Genomic DNA, 26,236 nt, shown 5'->3' on the forward strand with positions numbered 1-26,236 from the left:
AGCAGCAGTTAGCTGGCCAGCTTCTGCATTTCTGTTTCTCATGTAATCTAGGTGCCCGGTGCTGTCTCCAATCAGTAGCAGTTACAGTTACCTGCACTCAGCGGCCACTTTATTAGAAACACCTGTACACCTGTCTGTTATTGCTAATATCTAATCATCCAATCATGTAGCAGCAACTCAATGCATAAAAACATGCAGTCATGGATAAGGGCTTCTGTTGTTGTTCAGACCAAACACCAGAATGGGGAAGAAATGTGATCTAAGTGGCTATGATCATGGTATGATTGTTGGTGCCAGATAGGATGGTTTGAGTATCTCCTAAACTGCTGATCTCCTGGTATTTTCACTCACAGCTGCCTTTAGAGTTTACAGAGAATTGTGCAAAAAAAAACACAAAAAAAAGACATCCAGTAAAAGGCATTAATGTGGGCAAAAATGCCTTGTTATTAAGAGAGGTCAGAGGAAAATGACTAGACTGGTTCAAGCTGACAGGAACTCAAATAACCACGCATTACAACAGTGCTGTGCAGAAGAGCATCTCTGAACACCCAGCAAGTTGAATCTTGAAGTAGCTGGGCTACAGCAGCAGAAGACCATGGACATAAACTCAGTGGCCACTTTATCAAGTAGAGGAGGTACCTAATAAAATGGCCACTGAGTGTATATTTTCACTGGTACAGTATATTTCACAGACATCTCAGATAATGAAACAAGATCTGGTCAACGTTCAAGATACAGATAATAATATTTCTCCGTGCAAGTCCCATGTAATGATAATCTCCAGTCTTACCACGTTCCTTTGCTATTCACTGATGTTTCTCTTGCTGCAACCTCTTCTGTCAATAAACTGGAGAGGCAGTGTTAACCAGAAACTCCACTGGCTCTGTACGTAAATATTACGGCATGCCAGCAGATAGTGAGCGGAGCAGAAGATCAGAGTTTGGGTCACCAATACTGAGTGGAATCCTCCCCTGGCATCTAAAGCCTTCTACTGTCCACAAGACTGTGATGGATACAATCCACTTGCAGCGGCAACAGCACTCAACACCATCCAGGACAAACCAACTCATTAGACTCCATCCATCACTCCAATCATTCACAGCGTCCACCACTGGTGCACTGTGTTTGGATTGCAGGTATAATCCTTCACTGTCACCAGCTTGAAAACTGGGATCACCCTGTCCAACAATAATGTAGACTGTAGAGATTCAAGGAGGCAGCTGAACGTCACCTTCTCAGTGGCAATTAGGGATGAGCAAAATATGCTGGTCCAGTTAGGGATGAGCAATAAATGCTGGCCCGATTAGGGATGAGGAATAAATGCTGGTCTGATTAGGGATGAGCAATAAATGCTGGTCTGATTAGGGATGAGCAATAAATGCTGGCCCGATTAGGGATGACCAATAAATGCTGGTCCGATTAGGGATGAGCAATAAATGCTGGTCTGATTAGGGATGAGCAATAAATGCTGGTCTGATTAAGGATGAGCAATAAATGCTGGTACTTTCCAGCTACATCTATATGCAGAAAATGAATAGAGGGGCTTGCACTGAATATTCTTTTGCCCATTATATTAACCTCATCAAAAAATATCACTCAAAATAGTAGCGATGATGCTATCGTAATTGGTTTACTGTATTATTGTCACATTACTGTATTATTGTCACATGTACCAAGATGGAGTGAATAGCTTTTGTTTGCATGCCATTCAGACAGATCGTGCCATACCTTAGTACATCAAGGAAGCTCAAACGGGAAAAAAGGGCAGAATGCAGAATATAGTGTTACATACATGTGTAGCGTGGGTAAAGAAGTAAACTGCAAGGGCGACAACATGATTGATTGAGAGATCAAGAGCTCATTTTTATCATAGAAGAAGTCTGTTCAAGCATCCTATAAGCATGAGGTTGACACTGTCCTTGAGACTGAGGATATGTGTCCAAAGACTTTTGTATCACCTGTCACATGCAATAGTTGATATACTGATATTACAAACACAAACATACACCTACTGTACATAGATTATGTGCATTTTACCCAGTCGAACAGCTGACAGGTTGCATTTGGCAAATCAGTTCATTCACATCTCTCTCTCTCCCGATTACAGTCTACAGCCTGAAGGAGCAGAGATTCTCCTGAGTCCGGAGGTGACCTGTGGACCGCCTGGTTTAGCCTTGTCCAGTCCAGTTGCTCTGACGATCCCTCACTGTGCGGTGGTGTGTCCAGACCACTGGAGCATAAAGCTGAAGAGACAGGTCCTGGCAGGAAAGTGGGAGGTAAGCTTAGAGACATCTGCACTTTCCACAGCTGCATTGACGCTGATTCAAACTGATCCCCGGCGTGGAAGGCAGCACTGAAAGGAGTGACCAAAATCTGGGATAACTCAGGAAGCATTTTCCAAAGACTGTGGGGATAAAGCTAGAATTCACGTTCAAAGTTCAAAGTAAATTGATTATCCAAGTACATACACGTCACCATATACAACCTTGAGATTCATTTTCTTGCAGGCATTTGCAGGAAAATAAATAAATGCTAGAGAATTTATGAAAAACACACAAACAAAGACTAACAAACAGCCAAGATGCAAAAGAAGACAAATTGTGCAAATAAGTAAATAAATAATCCTGAAAACATGAGTTGTAGAGTCTTTGAAAGTGAGTACATAGGTTGTGGAACGAGGTTTGGATAAAGGATAAAGATAAAAATTAGCTTTATTTTTGACATGTAGTTCAGGACATCAAAACATACAGTGATACGCGTCTTTGCGTCAAATCACATCAGTGAGAATGTGCTGTCAGCGGCCCACATGGGTCACAATGTGTCTGGCACCAGCATAGTATGCCCACAAACCACTAACCCCAAGCCGAACTGTACGCATTTGGAATGTGGAAGGAAGCCCACTGCTCACTGGGAGAACGTACAAACTCCTTTCGGACAGTGGCACGAATCGAACCCCTTTGGTGATTGCTGGTGCCATAAAGCAACTGCGCGAACCGCTACGCCACCATGCTGCCCTCTACGCTGCCAAGCCGCCCTCAGGAAACAGACTTAAAGTAAACAAGCTCCCAGAGCTTGATCACAAGATCAAAGAACCACAGGAGTCAAAGCTCCAAAGGATGCAAAGGATACCATTCTGCCAGCACCCAGGATAAATGGACCCTCTGACACTTATTCCCTTCCCTGCTCTTGGTATGAATATGGTGACCTGCGGATCACAGCACACTGATTACTTGTTAAACATACCAACACCACAATTCAATGCCATAAATTCCCTCCAAAACACTTAGTTGAAAATATTCAATTTACTTATAAATCTTTTGCCTGATACTTTAAACCTGTGTATTCTATTATTAAGCTCTCTGCCAAGGGAAATATTTCCAACCTGTTCATACTTCCTAGGCCTCTTCTAATTATAAATACCTCAACTAAGTGAGCTATGGCATGGATACAGAATTTTGCACTAGTCCTACATTTATCCCATTTTCGACAGCTCCTCCTCCCTTACCCAGATCCTCCCACACACCCACACGTCAGCCATAATTTACAGCGGCCATATAAGACTATAAGGCATAGGAGCGGAATTGGGCCACTTGACACTTTTTGCACCATTTCATCATGGTTGACTTATTATCCCTCTCAATTCCCTTCTGCCTTCTCCGCTTTGACACCCTTACTAATCAAGAACCTATGAATCTCTGCTTTAAATATACCCAATGATTTAGCCTCCACAGCCATCTGTGGCAGTGATTCCCACAAATTCACCGCAGTCTGGCTGAAGAAATTCCACTATTTTCCCATTCTAAAGAGACATTTTTCTATTCTGAGGCAATACCCAATGGTTCTAGACTCCCTACCATATAAAAAACATCCACTCTATCTAAGCATTTCAATTTTCAATGGGTTTTGATAAGACCCCGCCCCCATTATTCTAAACTCCAGTGAGTACAGGCCAAGAGCCAACAAACTCTCATGAAACTTAATGTAGTAAGCCCACACATCTTTGGGGTGTGGGAGGAAGCCAGAGTGTCCAGAGGAATCATGCAAACTCCACACAGACAGCAACTGCTCTGAAACCAGGACTCTGGCCTTTGCTGCCTACAACTATCTTTCTTCCAATGAGAATGATCCTGCCTTAGAATTGTTCCTCACAAGGACACTTCCAACCGTGCACAATCCTTGGCAATCCTTTCTGAGCCATCTCTGGTGCAATTGCATCCTTCCTGGAATGACCCGAAACAGTTCTTGCTTCATCATTCGGCTGACTTGCACCTGAACTGCAACTCAATCAAACTTGGCAATGTTGGAGATATATTGGGTGCAGTTCCAGATGAATTGGTTAAAACTCTTTGTCTGAAACGTTAATGGAAATCTGCACTTCCTGGAATGAGATCTTAAAAAAAAACAAAAGTGCTGGAAAACCCAGGAGGTCAGACAGCATCTGTGGAGAGGAAAGGGTTCTAATGAATGTCTTCGACCTGAACGTTCACTCGGCTTCTCTCTCGACAGATGCTGGCTGACCTACTGAGTGTTTCCAGCATTTTTGTGTTTTTAAAATTCTACCATCTTTTTTTGGTATTGGTATTGATTCATTTTTGTCACATGTACCAAGACAAAGTGAAAAGCTTGTCTTGCATACGGTTTGTACAGATCAAATCACTACACAAGGCACTGAGCTAGAACAAGGTAAAACAATAATAATGCAGAATTCTGATTCTGATTCTGAATAAAGTTTAAAAGCTACTGAAGGAGTGCAGTGCAAGATCATAAGGAGGTAGACTGCGAGGGCGAGGGTCCATTTTATCATATATAAGTCCATTCAAGAGTCTGATAACAGTAGGATAGAAAAATTCTTTAAATTTTCCTCAACTCCATCTACATACTTTGAAGCTGCAACCTTTAACATCCTCACCAAACAATGAAATGCTGAGGAACTCAGATCAGGAGACATTGTGAAGAGGCAGGATTTTCAAGCAAGGGCAGAACAATAGATATTTCTCAAAGTGCTGTGTATGGCATTGAAATGTTGACACATAGACCTGCAAGTATTGAATTGGTTTTGTGTGATGTTTACACCCACCAATTCATCAGCTCGTCAAATTTAGATTCTCTGTAGATCAGTTCTTTACTAACTTGTAAAGATCACATTCAGGAAATATCCTTTTGATATTGTTTTGTAAGGATAGAATTACAAGAATAATACAAAAGGCCTGAGAGCCAGGATAGACACGATGAGATCAGAATCAGAAGCAGAATCAGGTTTAATATCACCAGCATGTTATGAAATTTGTTAACTTAGCGGCAGCAGTATAATGGAATACATGATAATAGAGAAAAGAAAACTGTGAATTACAGTAAGTATACCTACGTGGGCAGCATACTCTCTCGCGCAGTGAACATAGACGCTGACGTCAAGAACAGGATTGTCAAAGCCAGTTCCGCCTTTGGGAGACTCCGTGAGAACGTCTGGGAGCGGAGAGGACTCAGCCTTACCACCAAGCTGAAGGTCTACTGTGCAGTGGTCCTTACCACCCTCCTTTACGCCAGCGAGACCTGGACTGTCTACAGCAGACACGCCAAACAGCTCAACCACTTTCACCTGAGCTGTCTCCGCAGACTCCTCCACATCAGGTGGCAGGACAAGGTCCCCGACACGGAAATCCTGGAACGAGCTGGGCTCTGCAGCGTCTACACCCTCCTGCTGAAAGCCCAAGCCAGGTGGGCTGGACATGTGGTCAGAATGCCAGACAGCCGATTGCCTAAGCAGATGCTGTACGGAGAACTGCGTCAGGGCAAGCGCTCAGTTGGGGGGCAGAAGAAACGTTACAAAGACTGCCTGAAAGCGTCCCTCAAAGGCCTGGGTGTCGACATCAACACGTGGGAGACGCCTGCCCTCGACCGTCCAGCTTGGCGCAGCAAGATCACCACAGGAGCCCGTGCAGCTGAAGTCAGGCGCATCATCGAGGCGCAATGAAAGCGTGCTGTGCGCAAGGCCCGAGCAGCATCCACTGCCACGACAGCACCCACCCACTTATGTCCCACATGTGCGCGAGCCTTCAGGGCCCGGATTGGCCTCATCAGTCACCTCCGGATCCACAGCCACCAATCTCCCATTTGACTTTGAAGCCATGGTCATCTTCGACTACGAAGGACGAACAACAAAATATATATATAAATATAAGTAGTGCAAAAATAATAGAAACAAAAAAGTAGTGAGGGAGTGTTCATAGGTTCAATGTCCGTTCAGAAATCTGATGGCAGAGGGGAAGAGGTTGTTCCTGAATCACTGAGTGTATGCCTTCAGGCTCCTGTACCTCCTTCCTGATGGCAGCAATGAGTAGTGGGCACGTCCTGGGTTTGGAGGGGGTCCTTAATGATGGAGGTCACCTTTTTGAAGCACCACTCCTTGAAGGTGTCTTGGATACTCCAGAGGCTAGTACCTATGATGGAGCTGACTAACTTAGCAAATCTCTGCAGCTTACTTCGATCCTGCGCACGAGGCCCCCCCCCCATACCAGAGGGAATGAAGCTTTTTCTGATTCATTGAACGTGTGCCTTCAGGCTCCTGTAACTCACTCCTGATGGTGGCAATGAGAAGAAGGCATGTCTTGGCTGGTGGCAATGAATGTGTAACAAGGAAATAGGGAAATATGAAATATAATTTTTTGCCACTTTCTCTTATCTCCACTTCCGTAGATTCTATTAAACCACAGATTATTCGTGAATCTTTGGTCTTTGAGGCACTTCCTCAATCAATCATTCACTTCCAATGTATTCCCTCTAGAAAAGGTGATCTGTCGTCAAACCAGTTCATCCCTGTGGTACACCCAAATCTATACACCCTTAAGGTCTAGATGTGTATACCTCTGTGTACCTAATGTACATTATACATGTGGCAGTACAATAGCTGTGAGGTAGCAGCCATAGAGCATCCAGGTTTTTATGAGTTATCTGCAAAACTAAGGAAGTAATCTTACGCATTGACAAATCGCTGGAGCATTGAGATCTGGCACCTCATTTCAGAAAATGTGTCCATGCTTTGAAGGGTGATTTCAGTTTCATAGGGAGGCTGCGGTTGTTTCTTTTAGAGCGATGAAGGGGGAGGGGGAAGTTAATACAGGCATTTAGAGAGGAGGATGTTTTGCCCTCAGCCGAGGGTCCGGATTAAGACTCAGAAAAGAAAAGCCCAGAGGGGAGATCACCGGGTTTCTTTCTGCACTTCCAAATATGATCATCCAGAATTCATTAGACCATAAGGGCAGATTCAGGCCATCGAGATGCTCCGCCATCGCATCATGGCTGATTTATTATCCCTCTCACCCTCATCCTCCTGTCTCCTCCCTGTAACCTTTGACTCCCTTACTAATCAAGAACCTATCGACCTCCGCTTCAAATACACCCAATAATTCAGCCTTCACAGCTGTCTGCGAAAATGAATTCCACAGATTCACCACTAAAATTCCTCCGTGTCTCTGTTCTCAAGGGGTATTCCTCTATTCTGAGGCTGTGTTCTCTGATCCTAGACTCCCTCAACTATAGGAAATATCCTCTCCACATCCACTCTATCCAGGCCTTTCAATGTTCAATAGGTTTCAATGAGATTCACCCTCCCACATTCTTCTAAACTCCAGTGAGTATAGGCCTAGAACTATCAAATGCTCCTCATTTATTAACCTTTTCATTCCCAGAATCATTCTCTTTGAACCTCTCCTGGACCCTCTCCAATGCCAGCCCGTCTATTCTTAGATAAGGGGCCCAAAACTGCTCACAATACTCCAAGCCTTAGTATTACCTCACTGTCTAAAAGGACAGTGGAAGCAGATTTAACAATAACTCTCAGCAAAAGTTTAAAGTAAATTTTATTACCGAAGTACATACAGTATATGTCACGATATACAACCCTTGAGATTCATTTTCCTGTGAGCCTACTCAGCAAATCCATAGAACAGTAACTACAACAGGATCAATGAAAGATCAGCCAGAGTGCAGAAGATGACAGATTGCTCAAATGCAAATACAAATAAACAGCAATAAATAATGAGAACATGACAGAATGAGATAAAGAGTCCTTGAAAGTAAAATCACTGGTTGTGGGAACATTTCAATGATGGGGCAAGGGAGGTTGAGTGTAGTTATCCCCTTTTATTCAAGAGCTTGATGGTTGAGGGGTAGTAACTGTTCTTGAACCTGATGGAGCGAGTCCTGAGGCTCCTGTACCTTCTACATGATGGCAGCAGTGAGAAGAGGGCATGACCTGGGTGGTGGGGATCTCTGACGGTGGCTGCTGCTTTCCTACGACAGTGTTTCAGGTAGGTCTGCTGAATGGTTGGGAGGGCTTTACCCATGATGTACTACGCCTAATCCACTACCTTTTGTGGGATTTTCTGTTCAAAGGCATTGGTGCTTCCCTATCAGGCCGTGTTGCAGTCATTCAATACACTCTCCAGTGCACACCTATAGAAGTTTGTCAAAGTTTTAGATGTCATGCCACATCTCCACAAACTCCTGAGGAAGTAGGGGCGGTACTGAGCTTTCTTCACTATCGCACTTACGTCCTGGGTCCCGAACAGGTCCTCTGAAATAGTAACACCGAGGAATTGAAAGTTGCTAACCCTCTTCACCTGCGATCTTCCAATGAGGACCTGGTCATGGATTGGTTGACTACTTGAAAAGCCACCTAGTCCAAAGCTACAGTATAATAAATAGATCTTTATACTGGGAAACCTATTCAAGGAGTGGCACAGTTTGCTCTTGTGCCCGACCAAAGTGGCCATTCCCAGGCCCAGGTAGTGGGCAGTCATGGGTTCTGCCTGAGCTGATTGCCTACCCTTCTTCCAGGGTGATGTGTCCCTAAAGGACGAGGACACAGGGGTGTACTGGTGGCCTTCTGGGACTGGGGAGCACCACAAGGACTCGAATGCATTCTGGATGGAGTTATTTGGTCATTGCAATTAGTGAATTGAATTGACTTTATTTCTTACATCCTTCACATACATGAGCAGTAAAAACCTTTACGTCTCCATCCGAATGTGCAATGTGTAAATTATAGTAATTTGTAATAAACAGTATATAGAGAAAGATGTACAACAGGACAGTCGATATAGCTTAGAAATACAATTGTGTCAGCGTAAGTTAAGCAGTCTGATGGCCTGGTGGAAGAAGCTGACCCAGAACCTGTTGATCTTGACTTTTATGCTGCGGTACGATTTCTTGGATGGCAGCAGCTGGAACAGTTTGTGGTTGGGGTGACTCAGGTTCCCAAGGATCCTTCAAGCCCTTTTTCCGCACCTGTCACTGTAAGCGTCCTGAATAGTGGGAAGCAGTTCACATCTACAGATGCGATGGGCTGTCCGCACCACTCTCTGTAGAGTCCTGCGATTGAGGGGAGTACAGTTCCCATACCAGGTAGTGATGCAGCCAGTTAGGATGCTCTCAATTGTGCTCCTGTAGAAAGCCCTTAGGATTTGGGGACTCATGCCGAGCTTCTTCAACCATCTGAAGTGAAAGAGGCACTGTTCTGCTTTTGTCACCACACAGCCGGTATGTATAGACCAAGTGAGGTCCTCAGTAATGTGCATACAGAGGAACTTAAAGCTGTTCACCCTCTCAACCCAAGATCCATTGATGTCAATAGGGTTGAGCCTGTCTCCATTCCTCCTGTGGTCCACAATCAGCTTTTTGTGACATTATAGTCATAGTCATAATCATACTTTATTGATCCCGGGGGAAATTGGTTTTTGTTACAGTTGCACCATAAATAATTAAATAGTAATAAAACCATAAATAATTAAATAGTAATATGTAAATTATGCCAGGAAATAAGTCTAGGACCAGCCTATTGGCTCAGGGTGTCTGACCCTCTACAACTCCTCCCTTTGATGGCCACAGGCAGGAATGACTTCCTATGACGCTCAGTGTTGCATCTCGGTGGAATGAGTCTCTGGCTGAATGTACTCCTGTGCCCAACCAGTCCATTATGTAGTGGATGGGGACATTGACCAAGATGGCATGCAACTTGGACAGCATCCTATTTTCAGACACCACCGTCAGAGAGTCCATACATGATATGTCTTTGAACTCTGGGAGGAAACCAGAGCACCTGGGGAAAACCCATGCATTCCGCGGGGAGGATGTACAGAGACTCCTTACGGAACAGAGTCGGAATTGAACTCGGAACTCCGGAATGCTCTGAGCCGGAACAGCCCTGCGTTAAAACCACTATGCTACCATTTGAAAGATGTTGAATTGAACGTGGAAGGCCTTCTGCCAAGATTCAATCTTTGTTGAACTTATGATGCTCTTGAAGTTACGGAACATGAGTTAGAAATTTACCTCAGACATCGATTGATATGTTACCTCTTGGGACAAAGCGGCTTAAATGAAAGTCATGAAGGATGCCTTCTCATTCTGTCTATTCCCTTCATACTACAGTTAATGTGTATGATTTGAAGCACTGCTACATAAGGTTAAAACTACAGATATAAAAGTAACACACACAACATGCTGCAGGAACTCAGCGGGTCAGGCAGCAACTGTGACGGGAAATGACCCGTTGCTGTTTTGGACCAAGACCGAAAAGGAAGGATAAAAAGGCGGGAGGAGCTGGCAGGTGATAGGTGAGTCCAGGTGAGAGGGAGCAGAAGTGCAGCAGACATGCTGGGATCCTTGCTGGCTTGGGGGGGGGGCCAGCCCCTCCCCGGCGGAACTGCTCACACGTGTTTGCGCAGTGAAAGACCAGCCGGATTGCGGCGGCGGCGGCTGCACTCGCATGTGATGGGGAACTGCTGTGCGCTTGTCCTTGCAGAAACATGGCTCCAGGACAACATCCCATGCACCATCAGTCTTCAGGCCATGATTGGGTTAATATTATCGTGACTGTATGTGCTATTGTAACTATATGTGCTGTGTGCTCTATTTTGCACCTTGGAATGCTGTTTTATTTAAGCTGAATATACGTGTGTGGTTGAATGAGGAATAAAAGGAAATGATGTGAGAGGTTATGCAGTGATAGGTGGAAAGTTAAAGGGCTGAAGAAGGAGGAAGTTGATAGGCGATTGATACAGATTTACAGTATATACTGTTACTAATATAAAAGGACATATACAGTATGGAATAGGCCCTTTCAGTCCTTTGAGCTATGCTGCCAGCAGCCCACCATTTTAACCAAAGCCTAATCACGGAATTGGTTTCTCTCTCTGAATACTGCAAAAATGTCACCTCTGCCGAAAAGATACAATACTGAGCAAAAGCCTTAGGCACAGCGCTGTATTTATCAACATGGAGTGGAGAGTGAGTTTCTAAATCTGGTGGGAGGAAAGAATGCTGGGAATGGTGAGGGTGGAGCACTGCAGAGGGATGAGGGAGAGAAGGAGTACCAGGAGCACGTGCAGACACACCCAGCCCTGAGACACCAAACAAGGTAATTTGATTTCAAACAATTGGTTTATCGATCATTACAGATTGTCTCTCTGGTGCTTCCCACTCCCTCCACTCCCCCTTCCCCTTTTCCCAACCATGATTCTCTTCTCCCTGCCCCCTTCTCTCTCTCAGTCCACAACAGAGACCCATATCAGAATCCGGTTTATCATCACCCACATACGTCAAGAAATTTGATTTTTTTTGTGGCATTAGTGCAGTGCAATACATAGACTTATTGCAGTACTGTGAAAAATTCTTAGACACCCTAGCTATATATATGTGCCTCAGACTTTTACACCGTAGTGTACCTAAACAACATTTGATCAGGTAATTTCTTCAGCCCTGTTTGCTTCCAAACACCGTTTCCTTCTTTCTGACTGCGCTAAAACTGCACACGCTCATCATTAGTTCTGTAGCCCCCCTGGCCAGCCTCAGTCAGGGTCCCTCAGCTCACTGTCATCTAACAGCCCTCGGCCCCGCCAATCTGGGTAATAATTTGTGTGGATGCTGTGTGATGTACCCCACCCCGCCCAAATAACAAACAATACACCAGATACGATTAAATGATTTGCAGTTTATAGATATTACTGGAACTATGTAATTAATAGAGAAGAAAATATAAAAGGAAAATAAAAGGCGCTACACTTATCAAAGTTCAATCTCTTTGTGCACAAACAGTTGGAGCTCAGGACCCTCCTTCTTCACCCCGCGATCCCCTCGGACCACCTCGACCTGCCGCCTATGACCAACAACGGTGGTCGACCAGACGCTCCGCACGAGTCCGTCTCCGTCTCCTCTCCTCGCCGAACACCCTGGACCTCGGACTCGTGCTCAGGGTCCAACCCTGTGAGCGGACTCACAGCACCTGGTCCATCCTCGGTCTCTCTCTCTCCCGCCTTCTGCACAAAAAACCCGTGATTCACACTAACTTACAGACACACAGAAAGGATAACATCTATCCCAATTGGTTTGTTCACCCTCTTATCAGTAACATGATCCAAACAAACTGCTAGCGGGAGGACTTTCTCAGCAGTTAACATAACAAAGAAGCCATTTCATTTATAACATAACAAGCCATTTTAATTAGACTACACAGTGACATAAAAGAAGAAACCCCTTACAGTTCTTTAGAGAAGTTGTGGTGAGATGGCCTTTAAAGACCTAGGACTGATGGTTCATCACAGTTCGGGGTTTTGGAGTTCTGAGTTTACTTTCGGTGTCCTCTGAAAGGAGTCTGTATGTCCTCCCCATGGAATACATGGGTTTCCTCCGGGTGCTGCGGTTTCCTCCCACAGTCCAAAGACTTACCACCTAGAAGGTTAATTGGTCAATGTAAATTGTCCCGCGATTAGACTAATGCTAAATAGGTGGGTTGCTGGCGGCACAGCTTAAAGGACAGGTAGGGCCTAATATGTGCTTCATCCCTAAATAAAACAAAATAAAATCTAATTTAAAAATCACGCATAGTCAAAGCCAAAGAAGCACATCATTTTGTTGGTTTGCCAGTTAAAAGTTTTTTCAGTGCATCTCTGTTAAGGGTTGTATTTGTCTTTCAATTAAATGGTGAATGCCTCTTCTAGTCTGTTACCTTTAAAGTTCAAAGAGCCAGTTACAACTACTTGTGTTTCTGTGAAAAGCAAAAAGAAACTGTAGATGCTGGAAACCTGAAATAAAATTGTCGGATGCTCTTATCAGTTTGAGCAGCAACAGTGGTGAGAGAAAGAGCTCTATTGTCAGAAGTGAGTCAAAAGAGAAAACCAAGTTCAAAGTAAATTTGCAAATGTGAGGAAACTTGCAGATGCTGGAAATTCAAGTAACACACACAAAATGCTGGTGGAACGCAGCAGGCCAGACAGCATCCATAGGGAGAAGTACAGTCGATGTTTCGGGCTGAGACCCTTCATCAGGATGAAGGGTCTCGGCCCGAAACGTTGACTGCTTCTTCCTGTGGTTGCTGTCTGGCCTGCTGCGTTCCACCAGCATTTTGTGTGTGTCGTTCAAAGTAAATTTATTGTTAAAGTACATATACATCACCATATCCAACAATAGGATTCATTTTCTTGTAGGCAATCACAGCACATACAAGAAACACAATAGAATCATTGAAAGACCGCATCCAACAGGATGGTCAAAAACCAGCAAACTGGGCAAATACAAATAGAAAGTGAAGGAACAAAGAAATAATAAATAAATAAGCAAACAAACAGACAAGCAAGCAAGCAAACAATAAATATTGAGAACATGAGATGAAGAGTCCTTGAAGGTGAATCCATCAGTGATGGGGTAAGTGAAGTTGTCCCCTCTGGTTCAAGAGCCTGATGGTTCTTGAACCTGCTGGTGTGGGTCCTGAGGCTACTGTACCTTTGATGATGGATGCTGATGTGCTTTCCTGTCACAACACTCCCTGCAGATGTGGTCAGTGGTAGAGAAGGCTTTACCCATGACGGATTTGGCCATGTCCATGATTTTTTGTCGGCTTTTCCATAGAATTGCGTACCATACCAGGCCGTGACACAACTGTAGAGAGTGTTGAGTGAGAAGGATGGATAGAACAAAGGAAACGTCTGTGACAGAGCGAAACCAGGGCATTTGGTTTAGCGGGGCCAGTTAAGTGGTGACTATGCTTCGTTGTGTGTGTTATGTGGGAGGGCTGTGGGACATGCCCAGCAGGTCAGATTGTGCCAATGGAAAAATGAAAACTGACCCTATTTCTCAGATGGATGATGTAAGAGGCAGCAGAGGAGCATATTGGTTAGTATTACACTATTTCAGAGCCAATGACCCAGGTTCAGTTCCACCGCTTAAGAAGCTTGTATGTTTTCCCCATGACTACATACTGATTTGGTCACATGGGTATAACTGGGCAGCCCGGGCTTGCTGAGCCAGAATGGTCTGTTGCCATATTGTATCTCTAAATAATAATAAAATACAGCAGAGTTGGCCATTTCCGATGCAGACAAAGAAAACGAGTACCTGAAGTCAGAGTGATCAATATTGAGTCTGGAAGACTGCAACGTGCTTAGACAGAGGAGCAGGTATTGCTTCTCAAGCTTCATTGGGCCTTGTTGGCACAGTGCGGAAGGTTACAAACGGATTGGAGTGGGACTGGAATGGAAAATTAAAGAATCCAGCTACTGCTGAATAAATGCAATCTTCGCCCAATTTGGATTTTGTTGCTCCAGCGTAGTGGAAACCACATTCACTTACATTCCTGCAATGGGAGATAGAAAATGCACGTCAAAGGCCAATGTTACAATAGTCATGGGGGATTTCAATATGCAGGTAGATTGGGAACATCAGGTTGGTGCTGGTTTCCAGGAGAGTGCCTGCTTTATAGAGCAGCTTGTGGATGAGCCCATTAGGGGATCAGCTATTCTGGACTGGGTGTTGTGCAATGAACCGGAATTGATTAGAGAGCTTAAGGTAAAAGAACCTTAAGGGAGAAGTGATCATAATATGATTGAATTCGCCCTGAAATTTGAGAAGCAGAAGTCAGATGTGTCAGTGTTACAGTGAAGTAAAGGGAATTACAAAGGCATGAGAGAGGTGTTGGCCAGAATTGTTTGGAAAATAACCCTGGCAGGGCAGCAATGGCTGGGATTTCTGGAAGCAATTCGGAAAGCACAAGATATATACATCACAAAGAGGAAGGAGTATTCGAAAGGCAAGATGACACACAATCGTGGCTAACAAGAAAAGTCAAAGCCAGCATAAAAGTCAAAGAGAGGGCATATAATAGAGCAATAACTGGTGGGTAGTTAGAGGTTTGGGAAGCTTTTAAAAACCAACAGAAGACAACTAAAAAAGTCTTTAAGAAGGTTAAGATGGAATATGAAAGTAAGCTAGCCAGTAATATTAAAGATGATTTCAAAAGCTTCTTCAGATACATAAAATGTAAAAGAGAAGTGAGAATGGATATCAGACCACTGGAAAATGATGCTGGAGAGGTAGTAATGGGGGACAGGGAAATGGTGGATGAACTGTATAAGTATTTTGCATCAGTCTTCACTGTTGAAGACACTAGCAGTATGGTGGAAGTTCCAGGTGTCAGAGGTCATGAAGTGTAAGAAGTTACCATTACTGGAAAGGAGGTTCTTGGGAAACTGAAAAGTCTGAGGGTAGATAAGTCACCTGGACCAGATGTTGTGCACCCCAGGGTTCTGAAAGAGGTGGCTGAAGAGATTGTGGAGGCATTAGTAATGATCTTTCAAGAATCACTAGATTCTGGAATGGTTCAGAAAGACTGGAAGTTGCAAGTGTCGTTCCACTTTTCAAGAAGGGACTGAGGCAAAAGAAAGAAAACTATAGGCCAGTTAGTCTGACCTCAGTGGCTGGGAAGATATTGGAGTCGATTATTAAGCATGAGGTCTCAGGGTACTTGGAGGCACATGACAAAATAGGCTGTAGTCAGCATGGTTTCCCCTGGGAAATATCTTGCTTGACAAATCTGCTGGAATTTCAGAGAGGGGTTCTCGAAGTTCAAAGCCCAGGAAGGTGTAGCTACTAGGGTTGGAACGACAAAGGTTAACGATGGGCAAATAGGCTTTAAAAAAGGGAAATTTTGGGGGATTAAAAGGGTGGAGGCTACCTTGACTATGGAATATTACACCACAGAAGAAGGCTATCCTTTGGAGGAAGCCACAGATGAATCCCATTCCAAGTCAAGTTGAGATTATTGACGTGCGCAAGTGCAGTGAGGTACAGGTGCAACCAAAACTTTCTTGCAGCAGCTTCCCAGGCATGTAGGTAAAGAAAACACACAGAATATAAAATATACATCAAGTATCCAAGGCAGTGAAGGGAAAATAAAGACTCTGTAAAGCAAGGCATTAGTCCAAAAAATTCAGAAACAAGTCTGTGCTGGTGCAAGAGGAGACCCATAGTGTTTTGTTGCTGAAGTATGAAGTAGGACTCAGCTATATGCATACAGATTGATCCTGAAGTTTTGGGTCTTTAGCTACATTAATGGTGTAATATAACTACAAGAGTGTGTTATTAACACGGCTGCTGTGATTAAAAAACTTGACAGCAGTGGTTCCCAACCTTTTTTATGCCATGTTCCAATACCATTAAGCAAGGAGTCTGTGGACCCCAAGTTGGGAACCCCTGTTCTAGAGGCATGTATTTCCCCCTTCTGCTGCATTCCATGGTAGCTAGTATGACTTCCAGTTTTTTCCCCAATATCAGGAGAAGGTGCCGCTGATTGTATCAATTGAGTAGATATAGATGCCAAGTTGCAAATAAAATTGGACTACACTCTTCCAGCAACACTGGCAACAAGACACTGAAACAGGTCTGTGTTGTCAGCAGTGCTGTCCTTCAGAGAACGAGGTTAACCTGAAAGTCTGGCTGAACTCTTTCTCTTTGTGGAAAGAAGATTAATTGTTTAATGTGACCACCATAAGGGCTGAGCAAATGGTGTAGACATGAGCAATCTGTTAGCTTTAGACTTGGGGCAGTGTGGAACAGAAGGACACATGTTTTAACTGGACAAGTCTCTCACAAGACCTGAAATAGCAACATAATTCTATCAAAAAGACACCACTTAGGGATTGTTGCCTGGAGATTGATCGCTTGATTGATTGAGTTATTTGTATACTTATTGATTGATTGGTGGAGATCTGAGTGTTGCAGACAAGGGCAGTTTTTATTGCCCATAAACACAAAAAAAACAGCAAATGCTAGAAATTCAAAGCAGCACACACACAAAATGCTGGAGGAACTCAGCAGGTCAGGAATAGGTTTCAGGCCCAGAGCCTTCTTCAGGACTTAAGGACGTTATTGCCCCTACCTGATTGCCCTTGAGAAGAAATGAGTGGTGTGATTTTTGTAAGGTGCCAGAGTCGGTGGAACATGTGATCGTAGTGTGCCACAATATTCGTTGGAATGTGGGAAACTTTTTAGACAGTTATTGGGTAGATCTGGGGTGTCGAGTTAGCAGGATATTCTGGCACATGAGGCAGGGGCGGTTAAGTCATGTAGGGTCCTGGTGAACTTTTTCAATTAACACAGGTTTGGGAGGTAAGACCGGGTCCCCATCATGGCTTCCTTCATACTCCATTACAGTAGGCGGCGGTAATGCACCTTCCTGATAGGTGCAAGCTGCCATTAGCACAAAAGAAGAAGAAGAAGCCCTTGAGAAGATGGTGGTGAGCTGTTCTTTTGAGTTACTAGAGTCATTCTGGTGATGGTGCTCCCACGATGCTATTGAGGAGGAAATTCCAGGGTTCAGTCACTGAAGGATGGGCAATATATTTCAAAACCAGAGTGGTATGGGTTTTTGAGTAGAAACATGCAAATGTTGGTGTTCTATGTCTCTGAGGCCCTCATCTTTGGTAATAGTTGTCACTGTTTGGAAGGTGCTCTCGGATTAGGCCAGATGAATGACTTCAATTTGTAGGTGGTACACGACGTGGGCACTGTGCACCCATGGTGGAGGGAATTAATACTTCCATGTTTCGGGTGACGATTGAATCAAGGTCTCAAGCTTTTGAGAGTTGCTGCATCCAGACAGGCAGGGGGTATTCCATCACACCCCGACTTGTGCCTTATAGATGCTGGAGAGACTTTGGAGGACCCAGAGGTGAATCACTCATCTAAGGTTACACAGATTCATAGTCAAGTGTGATTGAGCCAAATGAATTTTTGGACCAATTTCCCCTCCCCCTCCTTCTATTCCGCACCCTGCCCTTTTACTTCCTCTCTCCTGCCTATCTCTTCCCCTGGGTCCCCTCTTCCTTCCCTTTCTCCTGTGGTCCACTCTCTTCTCCTATCAGATTCCTTCTTCTTCAGTCCTTTACCTTTCCCACCCACTTGGCTTCACCTATCACCTTCCTTCCCCTCCCCCCAACATTTTCAGTCTTCCCCCTTCCTCTTCAGTCCTGATGAGGGTCTCAGCCCAAAACATGAACTGTTCTTTCTTGCTGACCTTCTGAATTCCTCCAGCATTTTGAGTGTGTGTGTGTTGCTTTGGATTTCCGGCATCCGCAGATTTTCTCTTGTCCACCATTTATAGTTTCTAATTACAACTCAATCATCGCTATCACTTCCCGGAGCCCCAGTGGAGCCCAATGATCCCACATATCTCCCATTGTACCCATAGTCCTGTAGGTAGACAGTAACGTGCAAGTTCATAACAAGGGCACACACTCGAGAGGCTCAATGGTGCTTGATATATGTTGCCCTATGCAGAATATAACACTTCAACAGTGCAATGTCAACCAGGATTACTGTGCTTGTCCCAGGACTGAGACAAAAGCAATTTTCTGATTAGACAGGAGGAAGGTTAACCACTAAGCAACAGTTGACAAGATTGAACATAATAACTTGCCTTCTCAGTGGATAAATGGCAGAAGTATAATTCAGAGCAACTTGGTGTAACAAGAGAAAACAAGTTAGTGACCAGCTGATTCGGAACAGCACCGAGAGCTGTGTAAGCCAAACATAATAATCAGCACACAAAAGATGCATAACTTTCAGTAACAGCTGATGGAAAATATTTCAACAGCTGCTTTTTCGATGAGGTTGCGGTAATATGAGGGTGTGAGTATGTGAGAGAGAGAGATAGCAGGTGTGAAAGAACAAGAGTGAGGAGCAATTTTTCCCTTCCCTCTTCCCTGTTCCTTCTTCTTCCATTCCTCTCCCTGTCTCTCCTCTTACCCCTCTCTTCTCCTCCCCTGTCCATCACCTCCCTCTGGTACCCCTCTTACTCCCCTTTCTCCTAGGTTTATTCCTCACTCCAGTCAGATTCCTTCCTCTTCACCCCTTTACTTTTTCCAATTATTGCCTTCCAGCTTCTTATTTCACCCCCTCCCACCACCCACCTGGCTTCACCTGTCACCTTCTAGCTTGTACTCCATCCTCTGCCCCACCTTCTTACTCTAGCTTCTTCCCCCTTCCTTTCCAGTCCTGATGAAGGGTCTCAGTCCGAAGCATTGACTGTTGTTCCTCTCCAGAGATGCTCCCAGAATTTTGTGTGCGGTACCTATTACAGGGATTCCCAACTTCTTTTATGCATTGGAGCCAAGGGATCCGTGGGCCCCAGACTGGGAACCCCTGCTCTATTGAGAGAGTGAGAGTTGGAGAAGGCACAAAGGAGAAAATGAGAGAGGAAGTGCAAGAGTGAAAGAGAAAAAGTGGAAAGGAGAGAGAGGGAGTGAGAAAGAGCCAACGTGAGTGAGGGGAAGAGATGGAGCGAAGGCAAGAAAAAGACAGAGTACTAGCATAAACACAAGAGATTCTGCAGCTGCTGGAAATCCACAGCAACACACATAAAATGCTGGAGAGACTGAGCTGGTCAAGCAGCATCTATGGAAGGGAATGAACAGTCAACGTTTTGGGCCGAGGCCCTTACAAATGGCTCGAACCAGTCCTAGTGAAGGGTCTCAGCTCAAAATGTTGACTATTTATTCCTCTCCATAGATGCTGCCTGACTGGCTAAGTTGCTCCAGCATTTTGTATGTGTTATAGTGTACTAGCAAGATGACCACGTTAGCTCAAATGGTTTGCCCGTTTTATTCTGTCACCTGTGCCTCAGTGTTTGACTTTCCTGTCTCGTGGCTGATATCCCAGCATGCACTGCAGGAGTGCAACTTTGCCAGAGCCTTCTGGTTAAAAAATTAAACCAAGCCCATCTAAAAATTCAAAGTTTAAAGCTCAAAGTACATATATTATCAAAGTATGTCTAAATTATACAACCTTGAGATTCATCTGCTCACAGGCAGCCACAAAGCAAGAAACTTGAAAGAGCCCAATTTTAAAAACCAACACCCAATGTGCAGAGAGAGGAAAAAAAACACAAATCACGTAAACAGTAAAAGCAAACAACAGCATTTGGAATGAAATTGAATCCATAGCCTCAGCCTAGCACACAGTGGAGCAAGTCGCCGTGAAGCTTGCAAGCACGAAGCCCAAAGCAGCCAGAGCAGTCTCACAGCCAGGTGACTGTAGAGGATTTCATAGCATTACTTTCCATTTTGATCTCCTCTACTTAATTCCATCTCCTTTGCAGACTTTCCTTTGGGCACCTCAGCAACCTGAGCTGTTTGCTTTCTTCACGGCTGCTACGAAGACCCCATTAGTTGCTGAGAGTTCATCATCTCAACAGTAAAGCAGCCTGCAGTCTAATATTGTGTGTTTCTCAGAACGTTTCATCATGGTGATGTTGAAGCCAGGAGGACTCTTTTTCAACCCTGGAACATCTGGACAGCAAAGGTGCATACATCAAGATGTTCTTTATCAATTACAACTCTCATTCAATACTATCATCTCCTCAAAACTAATCACAAAGCTTCAATACTTCCTTGTGCAATTGGTTGCTCAATTTCCTCACCTGCAGACACCAGTTATTTCAGAGTGGCAACAAGATCTCTCCATGATCTCCATCAGCACAGGAGAACCACAGGGCTGTGTGCTTCGCCCCCAGCTCTACTCACTTTACACTTACAACTGTGAGGCTAAGTACGGCTCCAATACCATATTCAAGTTTGCTGTCAACAGCACTGTCATTGGCCAAATCGAAGGTGGTGACGCGTTAGCATATAAGAGGGAGATTGGAATCTGGCTGAGTGGTGCCATGGCAACAACCTCTCACTCAGGGTCAGCAAGACCAAGGAGCTAATCATTGACTTCAGCAGGAGGAAACTGGAGGTCCATGAGCCAGTCCCCATCGGGGGATCGGAGATGGAGGGGGTCAGCAACTTCCCCTCTGTGTTATCATTTCAGAGGACCTGTCCTGGGCCCAGCATGTAAGTTGCAATTACAAAGAAAACACAACAGTGCCTCTATTTCCTTAGGAGTGTGCAAAGATTCGGCATGACATCGAAAACTTTGACAAACTTCTGGAGAGTATATTAACTGGTTGCATCACAGCCTGGTATGAAAACACCAATGCCCGCGGATGGAAAATCCTACAAAAGTAGTGGATACAGCCCAACCATCACAGATAAAGCCCTCCCCACCATTGAGCACATCTGCACGGAGCGATGATGCAGGACGGCAGCATCCATCATCGACCCCCACCATTCAGGCCATGCTCTCTTCTCACTGCTACCATCAGGAAGAAGGTACAAGAGCCTCAGGACCCACACCATCAGGTTTTACCCCCCCCCAACCATCAGGCTTGTGAACCAGAGGGGATTACTTCACTCACCCCATCACTGAACTGTTCCCACTGAACTGGACTCACTTTCAAGGACTCTTCATCATGTTCTCAATATTTATTTATTTGTTTGTTATTTTTTTCTCTTTTTTTATTTCCTCATTTTGTTGTCCTTTGCACAGTGGCTGTTTGTCTGTCTGTTAGGTGTGGTCTTTCATTGATTCAATTGTGTTTCTTGGATTTATTAAGTATGCCTGCAAGAAAACAAATCTCAGGGTTGTAAACGGTGACATACATGTACTTTAATAATAAATTTACCATGAACTTTGAACTCAGCAAGTCAGGCGGTCTGTGGAGAGGACTAAGCTGTTAACCTTTTGGGCCGAGACCCTTCATCAGGACACTTCATCTGAGGGACTGCAAGAAACTGCAGATGCTAGAGACTGGAGCAACAAACAGCCTGCTGTAGCAATTCAAAGGGTCAAGCATCATCCGCGGGAGGAAAGGAATTGCCGAAGTGTTCTTTCCTCCAACAGATGCTGAGTTTTTCCAGCAGATATGCCTGTTGCCATAGACACAACCTGTCCTGTTTCTGGTGTAACATGCTGCATTTTGTGCATTCCAAGTTCAGTTTCAGTTTCAAATTCCTGGGTGTTAACACCTCTGAAGATTTATCCTGGGCCCAACGTATGGATTCAGTTACAAAGGAAGCATGCCAGCTGCTTTATTCTATTGAGGCTTTGAGCAGATTTGGTATGTTACCAAAGACCCTAGGAGATTTCTCTAGATGTACTGCACAGAACATTCCGACTGGTTGCTTCATCATCTGGTATGGAATGGGCAAATGCCCTGGTCAGAAAAAGCTCCAGTGGATTTTAAACTCTGCCAGAGCCATCTTAGCCACTGGCTTTTTCACCGTCGAGGGCATCTTCAAAATGCGATGCCTCAGAAAGAGCCCCCATCACCCAGGATATGCCTCTTCTCATTGCTAGCATCAAACAGGAGTTACAAGAGCCTGAAGACACACACCCAACATTTTAGGAACAGCTTCTTCCCCTCTGCCATCAGATTACTGAACAGACAGTGAGCCCACGTACACTACCTCACTACTTTTGTTGTCTTTGCACTACTTACTTAATTTGATATTTTAAATATATATTTCATATTTTTTATTCAAATTTATAGTATGTTATATATATTGCACAGTACTGCTATCACAAAACAACTAATTTCATCACATAAATACAAGAAATCCTCCAGGAGATGGAAATGCTGAGCAACACAAAATGCCGGAGGAACTCAGCAGGTCAGGCAGCATCCGTGGAAAAGAGTGAACAGTCGCTGTTTCGGGCCATGACCCCACTACAGGACATGTGTCAGTGATAGCACTGGCCACGAGTCTGTGGTGGCCAGTGCTATCATGTTTGCTGTTGTGTGCTGGGGCAGCAGGCTGAGGGTGGCAGACACCAGCAGAATCAACAAACTCATTCGTAAGGCCACTGATGTTGTGGGGATGGAACTGGACTCTCTGACGGTGGTGTCTGAAAAGAGGATGCTGTCCAAGTTGCATGCCACCTTGGCCAATGTCTCCCATCCACTACATAATGTACTGGGTGGGCACAGGAGTACATTCAGCCAGAGACTCATTCCACCGAGATGTAACACAGAGCGTCATAGGAAGTCATTCCTGCCTGTGGCCATCAAACTTTACAACTCCTCCCTTGGAGGGTCAGACACCCTGAGCCAATAGGCTGGTCCTGGACTTATTTCATAATTTACTGGCATAATTTACATATTACTATTTAACTATTTATGGTTCTATTACTATTTATTATTTATGGAGCAACAGTAACGAAAACCAATTTCCCCCGGGATTAATAAAGTATGACTATGACTATAATCAGGCTGATTCTGAATTTGATTCAGTGCGTTTGATTCAGTGCGTTTAATTCAGTACTGTCTCACATGATTTACAGAGGCCATAAACGTAACATTTCAAACATGAGGATGTAGAGGAATATTCTCCCAGTGTGGCAAATCCACAGAGCATCTGCATTGAACACCCTGATCTGTTTGAATGTTTTACTTGATTAAGTGGATCCGTTACAACCTCATATAATGGTCTCCTGGTACTGTGCAATTGAGGGTTCACCGAACTATAGCCCTTAGCTAATTAATATTAATTGATTCAGACAAATTTAATATTTAAATTAAATCTTATATTCAACAAACTCCAGAGTATTTCCTCGCTGTTAGTCTTCTTCTCCTGTCGCAGAGCACGGCATTGTGCTGTGCATGATCTTCCAGAGGTGACTGCTACACGTTGTTAATCTTCCTGCAACGTTGATGGATTGCTTCATCTGTGGCCCTGTGGCAAGTCTTCCCTGCTTTCTGAAAGTTAGAGTGCTTGTGCGCTGGTTGGACTGAACAAGTGCAGAGGCAGTGGAGGGTGAATTTCAACACCTGGCCATTGGATCTGGTGTAATGATGCTGGAGGAAGAATCTGTAGGGTTGGAGAACGAATCAGGTTTAATATCATCGGCATATGTCATGAAATTTCTTAACTTAGTAGCATCAGTAAAATGCAATGCATGATAAAATAAAAAATAAGTAAATCAATCACTGTAAATAAATGAGGTTTCCGTCAGTGAGAGTTGACCGCGGATATTGTGCCTTAGCTGTCTAGATGCGCAAGCCTGGGCAGTATGATGTGGAGAGCAAGCTGTTGCTCATGTAGCAAGCTCCCCCTCTCCACACAGCTGATGAACCCAAAGGAACGGGAGAGCCTGATACAGTTTGGTACCAGCTGCGTCGCAGGAGTTGCCAGTCAGCATTGAACTTAATGTAGGGACTCCAGCTTCAAATTCTTTCCTTTGGGCTTACTCCCGAAGCCTTCCTATGAGTGGGTTTAGCAGCAAGGTGGCAGAGGTCTGAGATCAGAGTTCTTCTCCTAGATGAGCTGCCAATCACTGCTGATGAGCCCCATCTGCCCGAAGCGACTGTTGTTAAGGCGCCAGTAACCCACCTTTGCGGCTTCTCCCGTAAGCCACACATGAAGGCCAGGAGCTGGACTTGGTCCTCAGAGGCTATTTGAGGTGCACGCCGTCGGGAGTATTGGGAGCTTGTCCCCATTACCACCCCCAGCTATAACAACCTTAAGGAACCAGTAAATATATATAACTGTATATATTAAATAGTTAAATTAAAAATAGTGCAAAAACAGAAAAAAAAGTGAGGTGGTGTTCATGGGTTCAATGTCCGTTTAGAAATCGGACGGCAGAAGGGAAGAAGCTGTTCCTGAATTGAATGTGTGCTTTCAGGCTTCTGTACCTCCTTCCTGATGGTAACAATGAGAAGAGGGCATGTCCTGGGTGGTGGGGGTCTTTAATACTGGGTGGCACCTTTCTGAGGCACCACTCCTTGAAAATGTCTTAGATTCGATGGAGTCCAGTACCCAAGATGGAGCTGATTAATTTTACATCTTTCTGTAGCTTCTTTCAATCCTGTGCAGTAGCTCCACCCCCACCCCTCACCAAACCAGACAATAATGCAGCCAATCAGAATGCCGCATGTGAGTTCAAATCCTAGTTGGGGAGCTTAAGTTCATCAGGGATAGTAATTCTCACGGAAGGTGAATCTCTGGAATTGCCCACACTAGGGAGTTGTAGAGTTAAGATCACTAGAAGTATTTAATAAGGAAGTAGATATGTGTTTTTGAAGTTCTGGGTCTACGATTTATGAATTGGACTGTAGCTCATTTGGACTTTTTCAGGTTTGTGCTTTATATTCTTTGTTTTCTCCCATTCTGTCTTGCTGCTGCTTGCGCGATTTGTTTTTTTTTACGCAGGGAGTGGTTTGGGGCTCGGGGGTTTGATGTTCTTGTTGCTGTTTGTGTGATTTGTTTGGTTTTTTGCACGAGGGGGTTGGTTGGTGTATGATGTTCCTGTAGCTGTTTTTTATTGTGTGTGCGGCGGGGTTTGTTTTTCTTGCTGCTGTTTGCCCGATTTATTTTTATTTTGTGATGTTTTTCTTTGAACGGCTTCCATGGTTTTCTTTGCTTCGTGGCTGTCGGGAGAAGGTGAATCTCAGAGTTGTATATCACATACGTATTTTGATATTAAATGTACCTTGAATCTTGAAAGATCGAGGAATTGTGAACTGTGGGGAACTGGCATGGGTGAACAGAACAGATATGATCATATTGAACACTAGGATAGGTTTGAGGGGTTGATTGGCCTATTTCTGCTCCTACCTTCCTCGAGTTTTAAAATGCATTCTGGCTTACTGCTGCCATTTAAAAACTGATAAAGCGCTGGGCACATGAAAGAGAACAGGTCATAGGCAAAGAGAAGGCTCAAGACAGACTGCAGAGAGCAACTCACTCAGAACACTGGAGTTTGGGGTCCCATCGTCGGCCAGTCTGGGGATCAATACGGAAGATCGAAGACTGAAGATCAGTTGGAGACTAGAAGTCAATGCCTGATGGGTGGGAGGGAGGAACAGGGCCTGATTTTGCTGTTGTTGTTTTGTTGCTTGTTGTGTTCTGGCGTGGTTCTGCCAAACATTGTGGGCACGCTATTTTGGAGACATTTGTGGGCTACCCCCAACACATCCGCAACTGTGTTGATCATTAACACAAATGATGTGTTTCGCTCTATGTTTCGATGCACACATGATAAATAAACCTGAATCTGAAATCAGCAGGTCAGGCAGCACCTAAAG

The 26,236-nt window shown here is 44.4% G+C and overlaps 1 protein-coding gene across 5 annotated transcripts in view; it reads left to right on the forward strand.

Annotated features, from left to right (window-relative positions):
- LOC134351022 (netrin receptor UNC5D-like) overlaps positions 1-26,236 on the forward strand; it is a 924,405-nt gene that overhangs the window by 843,077 nt on the left and 55,092 nt on the right. For all 5 annotated transcript variants that reach the window (XM_063056996.1, XM_063057001.1, XM_063056997.1 and 2 more), the window contains exon 12: positions 2,108-2,276. In XM_063056996.1, coding sequence (XP_062913066.1) covers positions 2,108-2,276 — 169 coding nt within the window. The remainder of the gene's footprint in view (positions 1-2,107; positions 2,277-26,236) is intronic.

Source organism: Mobula hypostoma, chromosome 8, assembly GCF_963921235.1.
Source record: "Mobula hypostoma chromosome 8, sMobHyp1.1, whole genome shotgun sequence".
Classification (NCBI taxonomy): domain Eukaryota; kingdom Metazoa; phylum Chordata; class Chondrichthyes; order Myliobatiformes; family Myliobatidae; genus Mobula; species Mobula hypostoma.